The 22,091-nt window shown below is 32.3% G+C and overlaps 1 protein-coding gene across 7 annotated transcripts; it reads right to left on the reverse strand.

The window, feature by feature from the left end:
• Positions 1 to 1,400: 1,400 nt before the first annotated feature.
• LOC107064809 (uncharacterized) lies at positions 1,401 to 21,658 on the reverse strand. 7 transcript variants are annotated; one of them, XM_015317870.2, is made up of 9 exons: positions 21,089 to 21,658; positions 20,299 to 20,481; positions 18,072 to 18,206; positions 15,225 to 15,308; positions 11,769 to 11,874; positions 11,155 to 11,341; positions 9,680 to 9,767; positions 9,387 to 9,542; positions 1,401 to 9,268 (listed from the first exon to the last, which is right to left on the reverse strand). In XM_015317870.2, the coding sequence occupies exons 2-8, from the start codon at positions 20,449 to 20,451 to the stop codon at positions 9,396 to 9,398; spliced, it is 900 nt and encodes a 299-aa protein (XP_015173356.1). In that variant the 5' UTR covers positions 20,452 to 20,481; positions 21,089 to 21,658; the 3' UTR covers positions 1,401 to 9,268; positions 9,387 to 9,395. The 7 variants fall into 7 exon arrangements, with proteins under 7 accessions (XP_015173356.1, XP_015173355.1, XP_015173354.1 ...); XM_015317869.2 differs by having other exon boundaries at positions 9,356 to 9,542; positions 21,089 to 21,657; XM_015317868.2 differs by having other exon boundaries at positions 1,401 to 9,542; positions 21,089 to 21,657.
• Between the last annotated feature and the right edge of the window lie 433 nt (positions 21,659 to 22,091).

Below are 22,091 nucleotides of genomic sequence, written 5' to 3' on the forward strand. Positions count from 1 at the left end.
ATAATTCGATTTGTATAATGATTATTTAAAAATTAATTATTAAAAAAATTATATAAATACATATATAAAAATTATATTATTATTATTATTATTATTATTATTATTATTATTATTATTATTTAAAATATATCTAATAATATCTTATATAATTATTTACAATTCACTAATCTTTGCAAAATTAATTTCTATCATTTCACGTGATAGCAAATCCAAGTAATAAAAATATTATTATTAACATTTTATATTTATAATCGATCAAAGAAAATATTAAAATGATGTATATTATTTCTCGACAAAAAAAAAGAAAAATTAAAAAAAAATAAATAATTATACAAGTCGAGCTTTTTCATTGTCATAACGAATAACATCGGAAAGGGTATTAAAATGACAAAGGAAACTCTTGAATCGTATGTATATATATATATATATATAGAAATTGTTGAAAGAGTAAGAGAGACAGAAAGAGAGAGAGAGAGAGTTGATTCAACGAAGCCGCAGTATACAGTAAGCAGACATCACGAAAAGCTTGAAGGCTCTTCTCGCTGGTCAAAGCTTTTCAAACTGATCCAGACTTTGCCTTCACGGCTGTAGGCTCCTCTTTGACTTAATCCTGAAAATAACATTCTCTTCTCCGACGCGTATACACAAAACGTGTACATATATATGTACCTTGGTTAAACTAATACAAATAAATATAATACACCCACCTACACACACACACACACACACATATATATATATAACCATCAGAAATGGTTGGAAATATTCGTGCAATGTTTCACGTAATGCTTGCAGCAATCCACGAAACAAACGTGAATCATCATTTGAAAAACTTTTTCGAACATAGAAAACGAATGAACAAAAAAAACAAAGAAAAATGATTATAAAGTGAAAAAAAAAGAGAGGAAAAATCATTTCTATTCTTTTCTCGTACCAACCACCTACCTTTTTACAAAACTATAGAAAATATCTCACATTGTATGAAAAAGAACGCACTACTGAAATTGATTTATATATATATCATAACACAATTCGTTTAAATGGAACCAAAAAAAAAAAAACAAGTAAAAAAAGAAATTTGCAATTGAAAATTAACAAAAAGACGATGAAATTCAAGATGAATTATTTGAAAGTATTAGAGATGAAAAATCGAGCATGTTTTGCAATATAAGATTTGATGATAGAAAGGAAGAAAGAAAAGGGAAGAATTGATGATTCCTTTTAGCACTTTTCTTCTTAAATCTCTCATTATTTCGTTCTTTCATTTCATTTAAAAATAATTAAAGACAAATCGTAATGCATACACGTGATTATCGTGCTTTTTAAAATGTAATTTTTCTACATAATGCAAAAGGAACAATATAAAACAAAAGAAAAACAAAAAAAATTCTTTAAATTACAGCATCAATCGTCACACGTTGAATTTTACCCTTTTTTTTTAAAAAAAAAAGGATCCTAAATTATTCAGTAAAAAATAAAATGGATACTTATCGTAACCTGTTCGTACTCGATGTACTTACGAGAGAAGAAAAAAAGGGAAAATAGTGAGAGAGAGAGAGAGAGAGAGAGAAAGTGAGAGAAAGATAAAAAGAAAAAGGTAGGGATAAGAAATAAGAAATGGTAGGAAGAAAAAGAAAAAGAAAAAAAAGAGGAAAAAAAACATCGAAGAAAGTTGGCAAACACGATAAGTAACTCCGACTTGCAACTTGGTCTCAAGCCAATTCTACGAACTCCTTCAGCGATCACGTGCGGATCTTATTGCTAGGCAATCGCAAGATTTCCCCCATTTCCATGCATTCCATAGCAACCTTTACAAGACGATCTGGTGTTCGTATAATTTAAGATACCTTGGACCGGATTATAATGTCAAAATTATCGAAGACTTTGAAAGAATTACGTGTCAAATCATTCAAGGCTAAACCAACTAAACGCCTGCCCTTTAAATTCGTTACTTTTGATACAATTTCATTTCAAAAAAAAAAAAAAAGACAAAATCCAATTAAAAGATTTTCTTGTTTGTTTCAAAAATTTCATTCCAAAATCGTGTATACCCTTTTTTAATCGTATAACATAAAAAAAAAAAGACAAAAATAACATATTGCAAAAAAAAAAAAAAAAAAAAAGTCGTATCATCAACAGTATATCGTTTAAGCTCATTCAAACAAAACAAAACAAAAAATGACGTCAAATAGAAAGAGATGGAGTTTAAAGTTACGGTAGATTGGAACAATTTAATCCAATCGTGTTTCGTCCAACCCCATGTACCGTGACAAATATCCCGAGCGTTGCAACCCTTCTTGCATAAGTATATAGAGGGATGATTCCCCTGTGTATCGTTTCACTCGCGAATGGGACAATAAACCGACACCTGCGAAAATTTCCATATGCTGTTTTCCATACAAAGAAGTCGTCCTATAGGTTGCATCTATTATATATACAATTCTTCGGTGTTAAACGGCCTCGTGACAACAAAATACAGTGGGGGTGGAAAGAGAGAAAGAGAAAAAGAGAGAGATAGTCATCGTTTTGTTTTCTTCGTGAATTTTAGAATCCCCGTCTCATCCCCACCCCCATACACCATTCACGATCTTTCGTGGGAAAGAAAACCTTCTTTTACTTCGATCATGTATATATATATAAATTACGTGTCACGTTGTTTGTCCGCAATGGACTCCTAAACTACTGAACCGATTTTAATCAAATTTTGCACACTGTATGTAGTTTCATCCAACTTGAAAGATAGAATAGTTTATGTTTTAATTTATAATTCGCAATATTATTTTATTGCGAAAGACGTGTGTATCGGACTGATTGTGAGCCACAGCAACGCGTGGCGGGGCACCCCTAGTAACTATATATATGTATATGTATGTATACATATTCTAAATTGTACAACGAGAGCTCGAAATGAAACTGGGAATGGTTTGCTGGTTTTCTTCTTTATCTATATCTATCTAACTGTTACTATAGTTATACAGAAAGAACTCAAGAGAGTAAGAGAGAGACAGAGAGAGAGTGAGTGAAAGCAATGGAATAGTATAGTCAAGCAGGATTTTAGGTAGCACGATATAATGTCAGAGATATGAAAAAAGTTTGCACGACGAGTGGCTCGTGAAACCCATCTTTCTCTTGCCCATCCCCTCCCCCTTGCCACTCTCTCTTTTCTCTCTCTTTCTTTCTACTCTCGTACCCCGTTGAAAGCTGACACACAGACAATGAAAGAATAGAAATTGATTCACGTAAAATGTCTTTTACATAGGTTATAAATGTTATTAACATTTTTATTTTCATTAAATAATTCAATAATACTGAAAGAGATATGAAAGGAAAATAAAAAGAAATGAAAATAAAGGAAAGAAGGAAAATAAATGGAGATAGGAATTTTCAAATATCCTCTCTTTTAGTCAAAGATTCATTTAGTTACATCCAATTTACCTGTATGTACATATATATATATGTATATATATATACATATATGTACATATATATATATATATATATATATATATATATATATATATATATGTATATATATTTCGATCCCGTTTAAAATTCACCGCCCGACCTATCTACAGGTAGACCTTCGTAATTATTTCGTAGAGTAGAAAAACGGATGGTATACGTAAAAAGGAAAAAGCAACCCTTTTTTGAAAAAGAAAAGAAAACAAAAATGTAACTACGAACAACCTGGAAAGAGAACGGGTTTACTAAATTCTTTTTTTACTCTTCTATGGTTTTTATTTTTCTTTTTTTTTTTTTTTTTAATGTTTGAATGATGCAACGACCAAAACATACGCGTAGCTCTAACGCACTCACCCACGCGTACACAGTTACATATTGTTGTTAAATAAAAACGTGTGGAGAATTTATATTTCTACTACTACTACTACTACTACTACTACTACTACTATTATTACACGTGTATGTTAACATATATTACAGTGTGTTTTTTTCCAGGGCTTATCGAGAATTCGTAGAGACAATTTTTCGAATAGCAGTTGTGTTCAAACACATAACCCAACCCCACCCCATTTCACAATGGTATAAAAATATCACGGCAAATTAGGAGAGAGATTTAGAAACAAACAGAGAAAGAAAATACAAAATAGTAAGAGAAAACAATTATTCACAGAATCACCGACGGAATTGGGGTTGGTCAGCCCTGTAACTTCTAAAAAAAAAAAAAAAAAAGAGGTGCGAAATACGAGAAGACGATTAAAAAGCTTGCGACACGTTGGGCACTGAACGAAACACAGAAGAATGGGCCCCAAAAGAAAATGAGAGGGGAGAAAGATAATCGTAATGGGGTTAGGGAAAGGGGGTTGAAGGGAAGAAGAGTTCAGCGTTTGGTGCGAATGTGAAAGAGGAAATCGAAAAAAAAAAAAAGGTTCAAGTTGATAGTTGGGGAAGATTGGTGGGATAGTTGGATGCAATGCCGATAGGAAGGAAGGAAGGAAGGAAGGAAGGGGGGGGATGAGGGTGGAATGGTGGTAGTATTACGCGCATGGTTCGCTACAATTTACTGAATATTAATCCGTGCAATCGAGCGAATCGATGAAACTCGAAAAGTGGACGGCATCTGCCATTAAAACCATGATGACGAGCAACGTGTTTTATAGGTCGTCCCTATATTTCTTCCACCCCCCCCCCCACCACACACACACCCCACCCCTCCCCCTCTCCTTCTCACTTCTTTTTTTGGCTCTTTTTTATTTTCGGGGTGCTAAAGTGTTACGCCTCGATACACTGATACGTACGTTGTGCATATATACAAGGTGTACGCGTAATTCGTAAATGTTACAAACGAGTTTGCTAGTGGATATAAATTATTCGTTATAAAATAATAATAATAATAGTAATAAAAAATTATTATTCGAAACGTATTAAATCTTTTAATACAAATACAATATTATATATTCATAAAATTATTCGATTAATTGAATGTTTTTGGTTTGAATAAACAACGATTAAATAATACGTTTTAACGAATTTCAACAAATATCATTAATTCATTAATTCATTCATTCATTCATTCATTCATTCGTAACACCACCACCATCACTATATTGCTTAATTTTAAAATGTTTATACATTTCAATAGATGATAAATAATTTGTATAACAAAAATAATTGTCGACGATGATGATTCTTACCACTGTCCATTCAACCCCTTTCTATCTTCCTATAAGAAGACTCTCTCTCTCTCTCTCTCTCTCTCTCTCTTGAATCTATAATTTACATACACCCTGTATATATGAAAAAAAAAAAAAAAATTCTAATTACGGGCGTGCATTCATCACTGCACACCGCGGGCCGAGCTATGTGGAAATGATACGCTTGATGAATAGCTCGTCGTTCGAGTCACCGCGATAACAAGATTTCACATTTTTCGCTTCTCTATATCCATTTCCCCCTCCCCTTCATATCCTCCTACTCCTCACTCCTTCTCTCATCTTTCACACCTCTCTCTCTCTCTCTCTCTCTCTCTTTATTTCATCTCTTCTTTTCTCTGTGTTTCACTCTCCTACTAGGTACACATTGCTACTATTGAGAATGCCGAACGATCACCTTTCTTTTTATTATATATACTAGGGGTGCCCCGCAACGCGTTACTGTGGCTCACAATCAGTCTGATACACACGTCTTTAAGTCAACGAATTATCTTATACCGCCATCTGTTAGATGATATAAACTATCCTACCTTTCAAGTTGGATAAAACTGCACACAGTATGCAAAATTTGATTAAAATCGGTTCAGTAGTTTAGGAGTCCATTGCGGACAAACAACGTGACACGTAATTTATATTTATATATATATATGTTATACAGGGTGATTCACCAGCTCTTGTCACCTAAATAGCTCCGAAAATATAATAATAGAAGAAAAGTGGATGAGTTGAAAAAGTTGCATGAAAAATTCAGGATTACAATATGACTTTAGTATTTTTATACTAGGTTGAGATATTTTTGAGATTGATAGGTCAACTTTGACAAGATTTGAACTCAATGATGTGCAACATTAAATAGAAAACTTGACAATGGACCAATAAAAAATATTCGGAAAATATCTGTCGGAATAACTAAAGGATGACGCATACTTGATGCAACTCTGACGCGACCACGACCCATAAACTGTTCGCCAATTTAGATCATAGTTGATCTTTAAAAATATTAATGTTGCATATCATTGGATTTGTCTTGTCAACCACTGTCTTGTCATGCAACTGCTCGAATGCAAAAAGTTAATTGCAATATGATTTAATAATAATTTCCTCCCTCTCCACCTTAAATTATATTTGAATTAAAAATAAGTTTTGATGTATTAAATATTTTTGTTGTTTTATATTTTAACGATTAAAATAGAACACACACACACATATATATGATGATGATAATAATAATAGAAAAAAAAATAAAGGAAGATCGATCAGAAGACAAAAAAAAAATAAAATAAAATAAAATAAAATAAAATATCTTTTCAACTTTCGTTCTTATTGCAAAAGAATCGATAAAGTTTCTTGGATAAAAAGAAGTCGTAGGAAAAAAGCACTCGTAGTCGTAGTCTCACCATATCGAAATTCAAATTTACCATACGTCGTCGTTCGTTGTCGAAGCTTGAACGGAAACTCCGTGAGAAAGAACGAATACGAGTTCGATGATGCACACATGCTATCACACATACATACATACATACATGCATACACGTACAATGTATGGTTTATATATACGTATACGAAAAACCCGTACGTACAATGCACCTATCTACCCCACCCCCGAAACCCCACCCCCTACCCCTACCCCCTTGCGACTATCACGTCACGTACATCACGACGATGGGGAACCGCGAACAAATATTATTCCTTCAGTGGCGTGAATGTTCTAGAGGATTTCTGATATCGGCTTGCCATTCCAGAGATTCGAAGCGAGGCAAATTTTTTTTTTTTTTTTTTTTTTTTTTTTTTTGTTGTGTTCATACCCCTCACTATTCCACGGATTCGAATACGAAAGCTTTGAAATCTACTATCTCGTTTAAAACTTATCGTACGATTGAAACACACTATCTATCATCAATGGAATAAATAAAAAAGTAACTTAGGATTGTTGTTAGTTAGTCCAATTATTCTAGAAATTATATTTTTGGTTTTTTTTTCTTTTGATGATTAAAGCATTGACAAAATATTTTCTATATATATATATATATTATAGTATAAAACATTTGATGGAAAATAATATTAATCAAACAGCATGATAAATTTTATTCATCTATTTATTACGATAAAATATTATCATTAAACATTGGAATCGATTAAATATCAATATAATTTCTATCTAACCCTTATTTATATTTCATAAGGCAAGAACGTGTAAGAGATTTAAACACGGGGTTAGCTTTAACACGGTTCATCCCGTTTGCAGGTATGTATGTATAATCGTGATAAGAGAAATTATTTAGGAAGGAAAAAAAACCCAAAAAAAAAAAAATACAAAAAGAAATGTGTAACGAGTTCCTGTGTGGATTCAAGCTTAAGCAAAACCACGCTCTGGCCAGTAATCGGAGTAACGTCATCTACCTAGGAAACGCATAGATAGTAAAGGAAGATAGAAAAGTAACATCAAAGAGTAAGAGAGACAGAGAGAGAGAGAGAGAGAAAGGGAACGGAAGACGTAACAGGAAATGGATACGGAAGAGAGAGAATAAGAGGTATATACATACATATATATATATATCTATATATACACGCGTACCAAGAGAGATAAATATACAGGACGCGTGGTTTTACGCGCTTGCGAGAGTTGAAATTCATGAGGCGCAGGAACTGATATTTCGTTGAAAATGAATCACCCTTTATACAAACGTTCCGACGCACAGTGGTAACGTGTACACAATAGTCAGACAATAGGAATAGCGTACACAGTGGTTGGTTGCTCGTATAACTGCAGCAGCACAACCACCTACCCCCACTGTACTTGGAAAGGAAAGGGCAACAAACAGGGGGAGGGTTAGGGAAGGAGAGAGTAGGACTAGGTCTGGTAGGGTTGGACAAGGGGGTTTGAGGGATATACAGGTGGGAAAATACGAGACTACAGAGAATCTGCGAGGTTTCTAGTAGAGAAGAGTCCCTTTTCTAACAAAACAGGAAAGAGAAAAGGACCTCCTGTGAGAACGAAGATGAGAATAGAATGAATGAGAGAGAGAGAGAGAGAGTGAGACACTTAACCCTTTTAAGGTACAAACCGAGAACCGGTATCGCATGAAGTGACTCCAATTAAATTAGTAGCCCATTAACGTGACAACTCAGTGTCGTTCTCCTCTACCTAACGTGTTGGTGGTCTATGTTAATTACAAACGAAACTGTGTTTGAGACGTGCAAAACGACCATCATCCATCATTATCGAGAATACTATGGAAATTAATCGTACGGTTAGTCTATATAAAGTGTTACGAATATTATTTCAAATAAACAAATATAAATAACAACACGTAATAGTCCTACTTTTAAAGTTGCATGCAAATTTTCTATATGATGAAATGTTTTTATATTTTATTTTATTTTTTTTATGTCATCTAAAATATAACGATCACGATTTATAATAAGATAATGTAATTTTAACGATATAGAATTTCCCATAACCATTTTTTTTCACTTGAATAAGAGTAGAAGGGTGTAGGGGAAGGGAATACTTGGAAAGGTTAAAATTCCAGCTTCGAACAAGGACGCAGTTCTTTTGACAACAAGGACTAAGGGCACTTTCTAACACCGAACCATACATATATTCAAATGGTCGTTTCCTTGGCGTTCATGAAATTTAATACCCGTCGATTGAACCACCACCACCACCACCACCACCACCATCACCACCCATCCTCCCTCTCTCTCTTTCTCTCTTTCTCTCTCGAGATTGCTCCTTTGAGGTCTGGTCAATCGCGGTCTACGTCCCACGGTGCAGGTTTATCAAACGTCTCTTCGAAGCTCCTCTAACGGTGGTAGACTTTCATAAAATTTAATAGGCTGCTGACAAACTCTCTTCTTCCCCTTTTTCATCTCCAGGCAATTCGACCTGATAGAAACGACGACAAAGTATGGTCTGATTTTTTTTATCCCTTTTTTTTAATTTTTTCTTCTTTTTTATCAAATCCATCTTGAATATCTCGAGAAATCTAATTTTCGTCATTGTTTTTATCAATTCGTATTTTTTTTTTTTTGTTATTTTTGTTGTCGTCTACGAAATATCTCGCAAATCATCAGATTTATTTTCGATGATATCTCTAAAATAAAAAAGTTCAATTGAAAGGTCAAAATTTTCGAAAAATACTCGTCCGTTTTACAATGTTTTTTTTTTTTTGTTAAATTACCAAATAACGTGACACAGGTGAACGGTTATACCTTAGAAATTTAATAAATAGCTGAACGATAAAGAATATTATAAAGATTGTTTCTATAAACGTGATCTATTGGTGCACCGTGACCAGGTCTTCCCCAGAATTTTTTCCAAGTATCGAAATGTCGTCTACAATTTTCCCGTTCCTCATTGCGTTCCTCCTGTAATGAAAATTCCATGAAATTATTTATTACAAAATTATTCCTAATACTTTTATTATATTTTTAATGTAGAACAAAATTAATCATTCTCTCTTTTATTTTCTTATAAAAAAACATTATTAAATCATAAAACTTACGCATGCTCTATCTTGTTTCCATCGTATCTGTTCAGCAAGTTCAGCTACGTATTCTCTGTTGGTGACTTCGAACGAAGGCAAACTATTTCTGAAAAGAAAATTACAAATTTTTCATTATATATTAAAAAACAATCTTACGATGAGTAATAACGATAGACACAAAATTAATGTAAGATAATTGATTATTCTAAAAAAAACTTTAATTTAACTATTAAATAATTAATATTAAATTATTATTATCAAATAAATATGTACCCAAAAAGGGTTGAAAGATCTAATAAACAATTTTAAAAAAAGGAAAATAAAAAATGAAATAGCAATCACCATAATAACGTTAAGGTGTGATTTTTCAACTATAAGGTAATAGGGGTTGGGGGATGTTTTAAGTAATTAAATAATTAATATTAAATTATTATTATTATCAAATAAATATGTATCCAAAGGGGTTAAAGATCTAATATATATAAATCTCAAAATAAAATAGCAATCGCCATAACGTTAAGGTGTGATTTTTCAACTATAAGGTAATAGGGGTTGGGGGATGTTTTAAATTCTCTAGCCTTTTCTAGAAAACGACCAATGCCATCGAGTTTTAGATACCCTCCGGAAAAGTATTATATCGACGTCGATAGTAAAGTGTTAGACTAGAGAGCGTTAATACACAAGGGGGATGAAACAGCATCAGACAGGTAAAGCTGTCGAGGTCGGTGCATTCAGGTCAATGGGTTGATTACCTATAATGTAGTTACATCCCTCGAGTCTCGTGCGAACCCTAACCATTTATGCCGCCCTAGTCGTACCTCGTCATCTCATCCATGCTATACTAAGACTTGTCACTTTGACGATAACAAAAAAAAAATATTCTAAACGTTAAAATAGATACAAAGATAATAGAATGAATTTGGGTATTGGTAATTGGGATATTACTTAAAATCTTGTATATTACAAAGATTTTGTAAAATATTAGAAAAATAAATAATGTCTAATAAATAAATATATATATATATATATATGATTTATTAGAAATGTTTGATTTTTAGGTTAGAATTAATTAGTGTAGTTATTAAATGAGATGTAGCAATTATTTCATAAAAAAATAACAAAATAATTGACTATTACAAAAAACTAAAAGTGTATATGATTATATTATAAATAAATAATAAAATTATTTGTGTAATATGTGTGCAACTTTGCTACCGCCATTTTTTCAAGCCACCTGTAGGAAAATAGCGAAAACAAAGTTGTACACTTAATAAAAAAGAATAAAAACATGGAATTAATTACAAAACCTGATGATATGTAATAATCGAAATTATTTCTGGTAGATATATGAAATTGAATAATAATAAAGATGATATTAAAAAATTGCAACATTTTCAAATGAAAAATGAATATTATCTCAATTATAGTTTATCAAAGGTACTTTGAAATATTGAACATGATAGACGTTAATGTTATTACAGGAAGTAACTTACGATTGTATCGTGTATTCTGGCCGAGTAATATCCGTCGCATGATAACGAATATTATCTGGTTGGGAATGATAACGTCTGCTGGTTAACAACGGTACTAATTCAACTCCGCCAGTTAACTTGTACACCTGGACCTCCTCGTTGTAAAGATTTTTCGTATCCCTCGACGATTGTAAATGCGACGTTATACCTAAAAAGAAAGAAAGAGAAAGGATAATATAACGATTTCAATTGTTTAACCCTTTCGCTACTACGGGCCACTATAGTGACCTTCCATAAAATACCGCGGTATTTTACATACGACAAACATATGCAGTTATAACACTAAGTCAAATATCCCACTGTGGACGTGTAATTTTAATGTTTTGTTTTCATTTCATTTAAAAATCGTCAATATCAACAACAACAACAACAACAACAACATTACTTGAAAATAAAGTGCAATTTCGATTAGTTGCACTTATTAGCACCTCATACAGTAGAAATAGCATCGCGAAAAATACGCCCGTAGCGAAAAGGTTTAAAATGTGGACAAAAAAAAAATAAATGGATGAAGAAGAAAGAAAATAAGGTATAATAATTGAATCTATAAAAAAAAGGGGGGGGTGATATTTTACCGGGGTTAGCATTCGCATCGAAAAATGTATTCATGTCTGGAACAGTCAGAGGATCGATGTCCCTTTTATTATAAAGTCTCCGGATCGTCGAGTCATTGGTCCATCCCTGTAAAAGACCAGCGAACAATTTTCCAAAGAGTTTGACTTTTCGCAGGAAGTATAAAAGGAGAGAAAAAAAAAACAGGAAAAAGAGGGGAAAAAAACGTCCAGGAAGGAAGTTTCTCTCGCGACAGTCCTCGAAGAGAAAAATGATCGTCTAACGGTTAGTCGGGTTCGTCACCACCACCACTACCACCACCACCATCAACACTACCCCCTCTCATCGTGATCCAGCTTAACTCGCGACTCTACTCGTTCCGTTCATCCATCAACGTCGGTCTAGTTAGTTGGCTAGTTAAAGTAAAGCTGGGCCAGTTTATTAGCGAGAAAACAGAAAACCTACCATAAATCCACAGACAGTAGTAGTAGTAGTAGTAGTAGTAGTAGTAGGAGAGCCGTTCATGTAAGTAAGTTAGTTGAACAAAGTGTGTATATAAAAGGGAATGATAGAGAAAGAGAATGAATAGGAAAATGTGTAAGAAAGAAAGAGAAACAAGTATAGAAGAAGATAGATGGACAGAAATAGTAGAAGAAGAAGAAGAAGAACAGAGATAGAGATAGAGAGAGAGTCAGCGTTAGTTAACGTAAGCTCGCTTACGCGCAATAAGAAGTAAACTTCAGTCGAAGTGGAGCTTGCTAATAAATTTCAGTTTAAACTTTCCGGCTTGGTGCAAGCTCGCAAGCTCCGCTAAGGCGCCGGTTGGATCGTTCAATTAGGTAGTAACGTGGCACGGTTATGTGTTTGCTGTTCGAGGAGAAGCTAGTAAGATGCGCTTGGTTGGTTGGTTAATTAAAAATTAAGAGTTTGCTTCTCTGTTGTAAGGAAGAGGGAAGGAGGATGATCGTCGATGCAGCAAAAGCTATGAACCGATGGGAAACGACGACGACGACGACGAGGGACCAATGCCAAGAAAACCGATGCAACGAGAAACAAGATGAAGATCGTGCGATTACGACGTGGGGGATTGGGGGAGTGGGAATTGGGAAGGAAGGGATACTTATCGAAGAAAATAAAAATTTAAAAAAAAAACATGTTTGCAAATTGCACAAGTTAAAAGTGAAACCTTCGAAAAAAGCAAATTCCGAGAGAATGAGATGAATTCATATTATCAGAAATAGAATAATTTATAATATAATATTATTATAATATTATTTTTACTTTTTTTTTTATCTAATTATTTATTTAATAATTATAAAAATGTGCGCCTGTAGATATGCAACCCACCAGACACACATTAAAAATGTCGCTTGCGAGCGTCATCTACCGAGACGAAATTTTTTTTCTGCCCGAAAGATAGGCAACCCGTAATGCACACGTGTATGAACAGTTTACTCTTAAAAAAAATTCCGTCTCAATAGATGACGCTCGCAAGCAACATTTGTCAAAGTGTGTCTGGAGAGTTGCATATCTACAGGCGCGCACATTTTTTTATATAAATAATAAAAATTTAACTTTAATTTAACAATTAGTTATACATATTTGTAGAATAATATTTAATTATTAATATTAACTTATATTACGTGTATTTGTTTAATCTATGGTAATAGAAAAGAAAAAAAATTAGAAATCGATTTTTTTCAATGGTTTTTATCTATTGTCTTTTTATCAAACTTTTTCTTTTCACGCAGATATCTTTCGAAGAAGAAGAAGAAGAAGTTTTAAGAGGGATCGTTTCTCCATATCCTAGAAGATGACTACGACGACGTAATAGCCGATCTTACAGTCGTTTATCACTCGTTTAAATGAAATTCAATTAAGCTAACACAAATGTATGTACGTGTGCATGTATATGTATGTAAGTGTGTGTGTATCTCAATGTGTAAGCAAGTAATACGTACAAATAAACGAATAAACGAACGAACGAGAACGTATACGACAAATAACAGTTCTACAAGAGTTATTGCAAATAAGGAGGTAATTAAAAACGAAGTTATACTTGGTGAGAGTTACTTGTTGCGAATTTCAGAAGATAACGATGAGAAATAGACAGAGAAAGAGAGAGAGAGAGAGAGAGTGAAAACAGGACGAAACCTTCAACAGGAAAAGCCAATAATTTCATCCTTAACGATTTATACTAACCCAGTATGATACCTACTGTTAGAGTATGGCCGTGAAATAGGCGATCAAGTTTAACTATTCACACGGATATATGTTGCGGTAATCGTGTTTTGAGATTTATGATAGAAGATGAAATATTTCATCTCCGAGAAGATAAGCGAACGAACCCGTTACCTGTACCAGTAATTATCACGCGAGAAGATGAATTTATCTTGATACGCGAACGTACGTAATTTCAGTAATACGATATATTCGAAAACTGTCCAGACATTTAGCAAAGATCACTTAATCTCTTTCCTTGAAATTAGACGAAGATTATAAACGTAGTATTTAGTGAAAAGCAAAAGTTTCAATTATTTTACGATTAAATGTGTGTAAACTGAAAGAGAACATTTGTAGAAAAGAAACACAGACATAGATATATATACATTGATGAGAAAGGTTCTTCAGAACAGTGCATTTTCCGATCCAATCTGATTTCGCTTTGGTATAATAAGAGTGAGTGAGAGAGAGAGAGGGAGAGTTACTTGAGCAAGTTTGTTGGTATCAGCCAACACAGAACCCCTCTTGTTCCTCGTGACAACGTAATTTCGTCGTCGTACTAGCTTGTTCTCTCTATACCAAGCTGTCGTGTCTTCCAACGTAAAATCACGTACGAACCAATTTCTACCGACACAACAAAGTAACAGCACCACTCCTTCTCCACCTTCTTCTTCTTCTTCTTCTTCTTCTTCTTCTTCTTCTACTGCTACTTCTACTTCGAAAACTTTCTTTTTTCTTTCTTTCTTATTAGTTCTAAACGAGAGTAACCATTTTGTAAAATGTTCGTTTGCTTTTTGATAAAACAAATCTAAAAAATATATATATATATAATAAGATAATAAATTGATCTTAACACTAGATATACCACCATTTTCAGTATACCTATTTCTACTACACCAGTCAAAATGACTGGGGTATACAAAAAAAAAAAATGCTTTTTGAGACATTCAGTTATTATTTACTCTTAAAAAATAATAACAAAATTAAATAACAAAACGCTTAATTATTTACAGAAATCAAATGTTACAACATGAAGTAGACATTTTGAATTAATAATGGTCGACCAAACAAAATGACTGCTGGTCTGGTATATCTAATGTGTGTATGTGTTTTGAAATGATGTGTTATAAATAAATAAAATAATAATAATAAATGAATAAACCTATATGAAGATTGATTAAAAATGATTAGAATACAAAATTTGTATTAACAAAAAAAAAACACACACAAATTCTTTTCTATCGATCAATTCGTACCATAGATTCCCAAAAGTGAACACCAAATAACTTCGGATCCCTCCAAGGTAGTCCTCCAGGACCAGGACGACCCCAGGGCCAGGACTGCACAGATTAAGCACGCCCCGGCAAGGCATATTAAGCAGCTTCACCAAGAGATTCCCTTCCATTGACTATATGTACAATATAACCCTGTCTATATGCTATGTATTAATGTGTGTGTGTGTGTATTTGTATGTATTTGTATGTATATATGTGTGAATATGTATACCTAACTACGTGAAATCGTTGTTTCGTGCAAGAACGCGTGCTTACAAGCTAACCACGTGCGCATTTGAAAGCTCACACGGAGAAGCAGCGCAACAACTACTACTCTTCCTCTTGGGAACTCCTAGCAAATAGGAGGAAAGACGTTTTCCTTGAGAAAATCCTCTTTATTGTTATCTTTTATGTATCCCACCATCACCATCACAATCCCCGACCCCCCCCCCTTCTCCTCCTCCTCCTCCTCCTCCCCTTTTTACAAGCTTTGCCGTATAATTTCTACATATGTGTGTAACGCTTTGAATATTATTATTATAAACCCCCCTCAAATTTTCGACCCCATCTATGTGACAAGAATTTCTTCTTCATTATCTATTCGTATATTCGATTCACGTAGTAGTTGTTTCTTATTTTTGGTTGTTTTGTTTTTGTTTTTTTTTTTTTCTAAAACAAACCGTTTAAAATTTTCTTATAATATAAATTTATAATAGTAAATTACAAATAATAGAGAATATTATTATTAGTTTTGTTTTGTTTTTTTTTTTTGCATTTATTTATCATTTAAAAATTAAATTGTAATTATCGTTAATATAAAAATACTTTTTACTCAAGATACGAATGATAAACATTTCCTGAAAATTAATATTACACGAATTACAATGAATGTACAAAGTTCAATCTGTTAATAATTCTCCATTGTTTCTTTTTTTTTAATAATTTCACAAAGAAAAATAATAATAAATTCCTTTAATAATAAATAATGTGAAGATTTTTATTAAAAAAAAAAAAAAAGAAAAAAAATGTTATACTTTACTAAAAAAAAGCACAATTTATATAATTAATTTTAAATGATGAAACAAAAATGTTGTGTTTTATTTTTTTCAATTTACTCTGTCTATGTATATATATATATATATATATGTGTTGTGTGTGTGTGTGTGAATGTATGTGGTTTCTATTCGATCAGGATAGCATTTGCTTTGATCTACGTTAGAAAATTCACGCTAACGTATATCGATCTTTTTTCGTTTTACGAGAAAGATGGAAAAAAGGGCTTTTCTCTACGTGATAGGTGAAGTCGGGCGTGCGTCCAGAATTTGACCGAAAGGGATCGAGAGGATCGTGCTTTGCCCGATTCTCCTCTTTCTCTTCCTTTATTTTTCCCTCCTCCTCCTCCTCCTCCTCCCCCACCTCACTGGCATTACCCAGATCCACGCTTTTTCTCTCTCTCTTTAAATTATTACCGGTGAAAAGAACAAAAAGAAAAAAATGTTATATCGTCGTTCTCACCCAACAAGAAAAATCCATTACGAATTTTTATTCAAAAATGTTGATTCCTAACAAATATGACATGAAAAAAAATAAAAAAAAAAAGAAAAAAGAAAAGACAAATTATTTTCTTCTTTCAATTAAAATATATACTTCTATTTTACTTATTTATATATTATATAATGTATAATAATATTATTATATATTATATATAATATTATTATATAATATTTTTATATATATTATTATATTATAATATAATATATATAATATAATATATAATATATATTATATTATAATATAATATATATAATATAATATATAATATATATTATATTATATAATATTATTACTATAAAATTTACGTATATAATTACATACTATATAGTAAAAAATAATTATTATATATTATATATATATATATATATACACTATATAGTATTATAAATATATACCTCTTATAATATATATATATATATAACTTTATATATTAGCATCATTTTTTGTTTTAAATAATCTTTCTAAATTATACCCCATCATACTAATAGAACAAAAATAACCAATATATAATTCACATTAAACAATAATAACTAAAAGTAATCTATTAAAATATCTGACTTAGCATATATGTCAATGATAAATTACAAAAGATATTTTTTGTTGTCTTTATTAATATCGACCCTAATTAATCACTTGTACAAAAATAGTGATATTTGAAAAAATAGAAAACAAAATATATTCAAGTTGCTTATAAAAGCATTCAGAAATGAAATAGTTAGTTTTAGTCCTTGGCATAGATATTGAAACGAATCGTGTCACGATCGCTTTTCGATTGGTCATCGTTGAAATTCAGAGGTCAGAGGGTATACGGAACACCTTTTAAAAGGTTCGTACACGCGAGAGAAACAGAGCCCACCATAGGGCAGACGTATTATCAGTGCAAACGTTGAAGGCATGCTTGTGTATCGATCCGATACCGAAGGTTACTACTCTCTCTCTCTCTCTCTCTCTTATATTCCTCTTTGAGTTTCGTGATGGTAATCGTTTCCATAATTGCGAGAGGATGAGTTTACATAACTCCTTCAACGATTTAATATTGAAGATACACATCGTTTAAGTAGTAGTAGTAGTAGAAAGACTTTAGAAAGACACCGATTTAAACATATATTCAATTCTAGTAATTAATTTTACATATATCATTTTACGTAGATTTACCAAACGAAAGTATCTAACGCACAAAATTTGAAATGATAATAAATAAGCATTATTATTGCATAATAAGTGTGCGTCTTGTCAAATCGATTGATTTATTTTTTTTTTTTCTTGAAATTTTACCTGACCAACAGTGGTAAGATTCTTCACGGATTCCAATGGTTCCAAACGTACGTTTTTCTTTCTTAAGGTTGCCGGACACGGAGCACCACCACCCGGTTTACCCCAAGGCGAATAGTTCGCCAGAATCTCTCGCAACTGGAAAGAAAATTAAAGGGAAACTTCTTCACGATGGTCGTGATCCTCTTCTAACTCTACTATAGAGAGAGAGAGAAGGGGATTCCCTCCCCCACCCATCCCCAGCTCCACCTCCTCTTTCTATCGTACTCAGAAAAGCTTTTCTTTTTTGAGAGAAGACCGACCGTTCGTTGGAGTTTTGCAATAACGTAAGAAAGAAGAGAATAGATAAAGAGAAGCTTCGTAGTCGTAATATCGAGTCTACTCATCTATACTTTTGTACTTTATACTTTTTACTTTGTTCTTTTGTTTTTCATTTTTTTACTTTATCAAACCAACGTTATTATCTTTCTAGATATTTTGTTTGTTATTAGTGTGTTAGGTGAAATTTATTGGTTCAACCATTATCGATCCTATTAGATTTTGAGTTTAATAAAACATTGACGTATATAACACATCGACATAAACTAAACCAAGCTCTCCCCCCAAAAAGATATGAATATACCAAACTCGAATGGTCTTGCTATGTACAATCCAATTGGAGGGGGTGGTTTACGTCAGCGGCGTATCCTACGTGGCATGTTTCTCGGAATTGTTCGTTCGGATTATGCAAATGAAGTCCGGTAGGTAGGAATTCCAAAAGCATCCTTGTCGATCGTTTTCGACGTCGTTACCATTTCATACGGGGCACGAACTTGCGTGTCTTAGAAACGATAGGAACAGAATCGAATATGCAATGAGTCTCGAAAATATCTGTGTCGTGTGGATATGTATTATATATATATATATATATATATATATGTATCTGTGTGTATGTGAGTGTGTGTGTGTATTCACATCTAACTAAGTTTATATTTGTATGAACAAAATTATGTATATAGTACAATCGTAAAACTCGTTAATAGGAAAATGTATTACAATATAATACATATATATATATATATATATATATTAGGTTGAGTCATAAGTAACTTCTGAATCTATTTTTCGTATTTACCTATTATAAGTCACCGAAACAAACGAATTTTCGATATCACTGTATAGATGAGAATTCAGTTTAGTCTTCTGTTAACTTTTTTATACAGTCAATGTTACATTTAATCGTTTTTCTTAACCACTGAAATGGATAATAGTAAAAAGTGCATATTCGACATGTAATGCTTTAGAAATTGAAACAAGGTAATAGCACTAAGGTGTCAACTGAAAAAATATACAGCGTATACAGTGTACAGGACTGATAACTGATAAGACAGTTAGTAATTGGTTTGTAAAATTCGCTACTACGGACCACTATAGTGGCCCTCCATAAAATACCGCGGTATTTTACATACGACAAACATATGCAGTTATAACACTAAGTCAAATATCTCACTGTGGACGTGTAATTGTAGTGTTTTGTTTTCTTTTCATTCAAAAATCGTTAATATCAATAACAACAACAACATTACTTAAAAATAAAGTGCAATTTCGATTAGCTGCACGTATTAGCACCCCGTACAGTAAAAGTAGCATCGCGGAAAATACGCCCGTAGCGTAAGGGTTAAAAGATGAACCAAATGTAGGACGTATTTCCAACTTTGACGAACCTTTTATAGGTAAAATTGAAGCAAAATCCAATAGATACGTTGAACAATTGCAAAGAGTGCAAAAAAAAAACTCCATGAAAGGTGTCTTTGCACATATCAGTCACAGAAACGCCATTCTTTGTGTCATAAAAACAAAACGGAAGTTATTTATGACTCGACCTAATATCTCTAAAGATAAAGAGAAGACATTGACGAATTTGTCGACACGAATAAAAACATCAATTTTTAATGTAGAGAGAGAGAGAGAAAAAGAGAGAAAGAATCGAATAAAAATAAAGTTAAAGTTACCGGGGTTTTATTTAGCAATAAATCGAGAGAGAGAGAGAGAGAGAGAGAGAGAAAAAAAAAAGAATTTATGACTTTCTATCGTTAAAAACAACGATCTGTAAAGGGGGGAGGGGGGAGGAGCTCTTAAAAAAGGATGCCACGACCAAAGGGTACTGACGTAAATAGCACTCTAAAACGGCCGATGTGCCTGAACTTTTCTTTACGACGAAACGAATCCGAAGAGGAAGCCTCAGACATACTTCTCGTTGTTCTCGATGCTTTTGACGTATAAACTCCTCCCTCTGGTGATTCCAAATAGTCGTTCCCTCTTGAACGTTTTGTCTTTCTCTATCTTTGCTCTCGGCATCCTTGATTTCCGGTACATACGTCGTTTGAAAATATTCCCCTGCCATATCCACCCGGCCATTCGGGGTGATACAACCCTTTGAAAATAAAAATAAAAATATATATATATATATATATAAGAATAAGATCAAGAAATATCACTGTCCTTGTTTTTCTTTTTTTTTTTAAATTTATTGTTCACACAAAGTGATAGGAAAAATAATAAATATATCTTTATGTTCTTTTTTTATACGTTATCATCTTTCGTAAAAATTATATAATACGAAATTTATTAAACGATCGATTATAAATGAAATGGAATTGTACAAAATACACATTTTTATTTCAACGTTTAAATAGAAATGAAAAAGAAAAAGAAGAAAAAAAGGAAAAAGGAAAATAATGAAAGATTACACGTTATCCGTGTCAAATTGTAAGTTTAAAGTATACATCTTCGTGTCATTTTGAAACGTTTGTTTAAATTATTCTTTGGTATAAGAGTTCGTGTTTGAAATTTGAATATATATATATATATATATAAAGAATATGGAAATACTTACACGAGACACAGAAAGGGGGGAGGGCACGAAAAGAGAGTTTTACGTTCTGATAAAAGAATTCTTGATTGAACCGATGAAACACGAACGAGTAGGGAAAGTCTTTTAAAATAAGGCTTACATTCTTGAAGTTGAAAAGGTTGCTCACCTGGTAAGGAAGAAACACGCGACTGGTGGTGTTCGTTTCGCGTTTGATAGTTGCCTTAGAAGGGAGTTGCGGCCTTTTTGTAGTAGTTGCGTCGTCACCCCCGCTTCTTTTCAACACATACCCCTGCCACAGCCTTCTCTATGGATTATACTATACAGGAACATTGTAACTAAGCTCACCCCTGTCCTCCTTTCGACCTTCAACCCTCGACCTCCATTCTTCTTCAGTATCGTGCCAACTCGAACAAGAACCTTTTTAAAAAGGTATAACGAAGTTAACAAAACAAAAAAATAACTCATTTTTTCTTCTTTTACAACGCGCTCTTAACGTTATTAATAGTTTTACATTTCCATCAATTTTATTAAAAGATAAATCGATTATTTCTTTTTTCTTTTTTTTAACTCTCTTATCATTCTGTACCCAATTTCAACAATTATTAACAGTTTTATTTTAGTCAATTTCATTTTTCGTTGCACCATTAATTATTAATCCATTTGAAAGTTCTATATATTTCTACAATGTGTGTCAAGTTATACTTTTGTACATTTTAACGTTTTACTTGATATATATATATATATATATATATATATATATATATATATATATTAATAAAACAATGTGACAGGAAAGTTTTATTTTGTCAATGAACTTTCATTTATGAATGTAATTAAATATAAATTCGTTAACTTTAATGTGTATGAATAGAAAAAGTTGTATAATGAATTGTTAAGTGTCTAACAAGAAAGTTTAGAAATGACTTATTACATATCTACCAGAAAAAAACTTGGTCAATGACTTTTCGTCTATTTCTATGGTTAAAGTTTGCCCATAAATAAGTAAGTATCTACAGTTTAAGTTTGCTAATAACTTAATAAGTATCTACGATTTAAAGTTCATGAATAATTTAAAAAGTATCTATGAAAAAAAAAAGAAAAATCATCAATGATTCAGTTTCTATTCAAAAACATATTAATAATAATTTATCAATAAAAATAATGTGCTT

Source organism: Polistes dominula, unplaced genomic scaffold, assembly GCF_049000335.1.
Source record: "Polistes dominula isolate Pdom_NZ unplaced genomic scaffold, Pdom_raw_medaka contig_24, whole genome shotgun sequence".
NCBI lineage: Eukaryota > Metazoa > Arthropoda > Insecta > Hymenoptera > Vespidae > Polistes > Polistes dominula.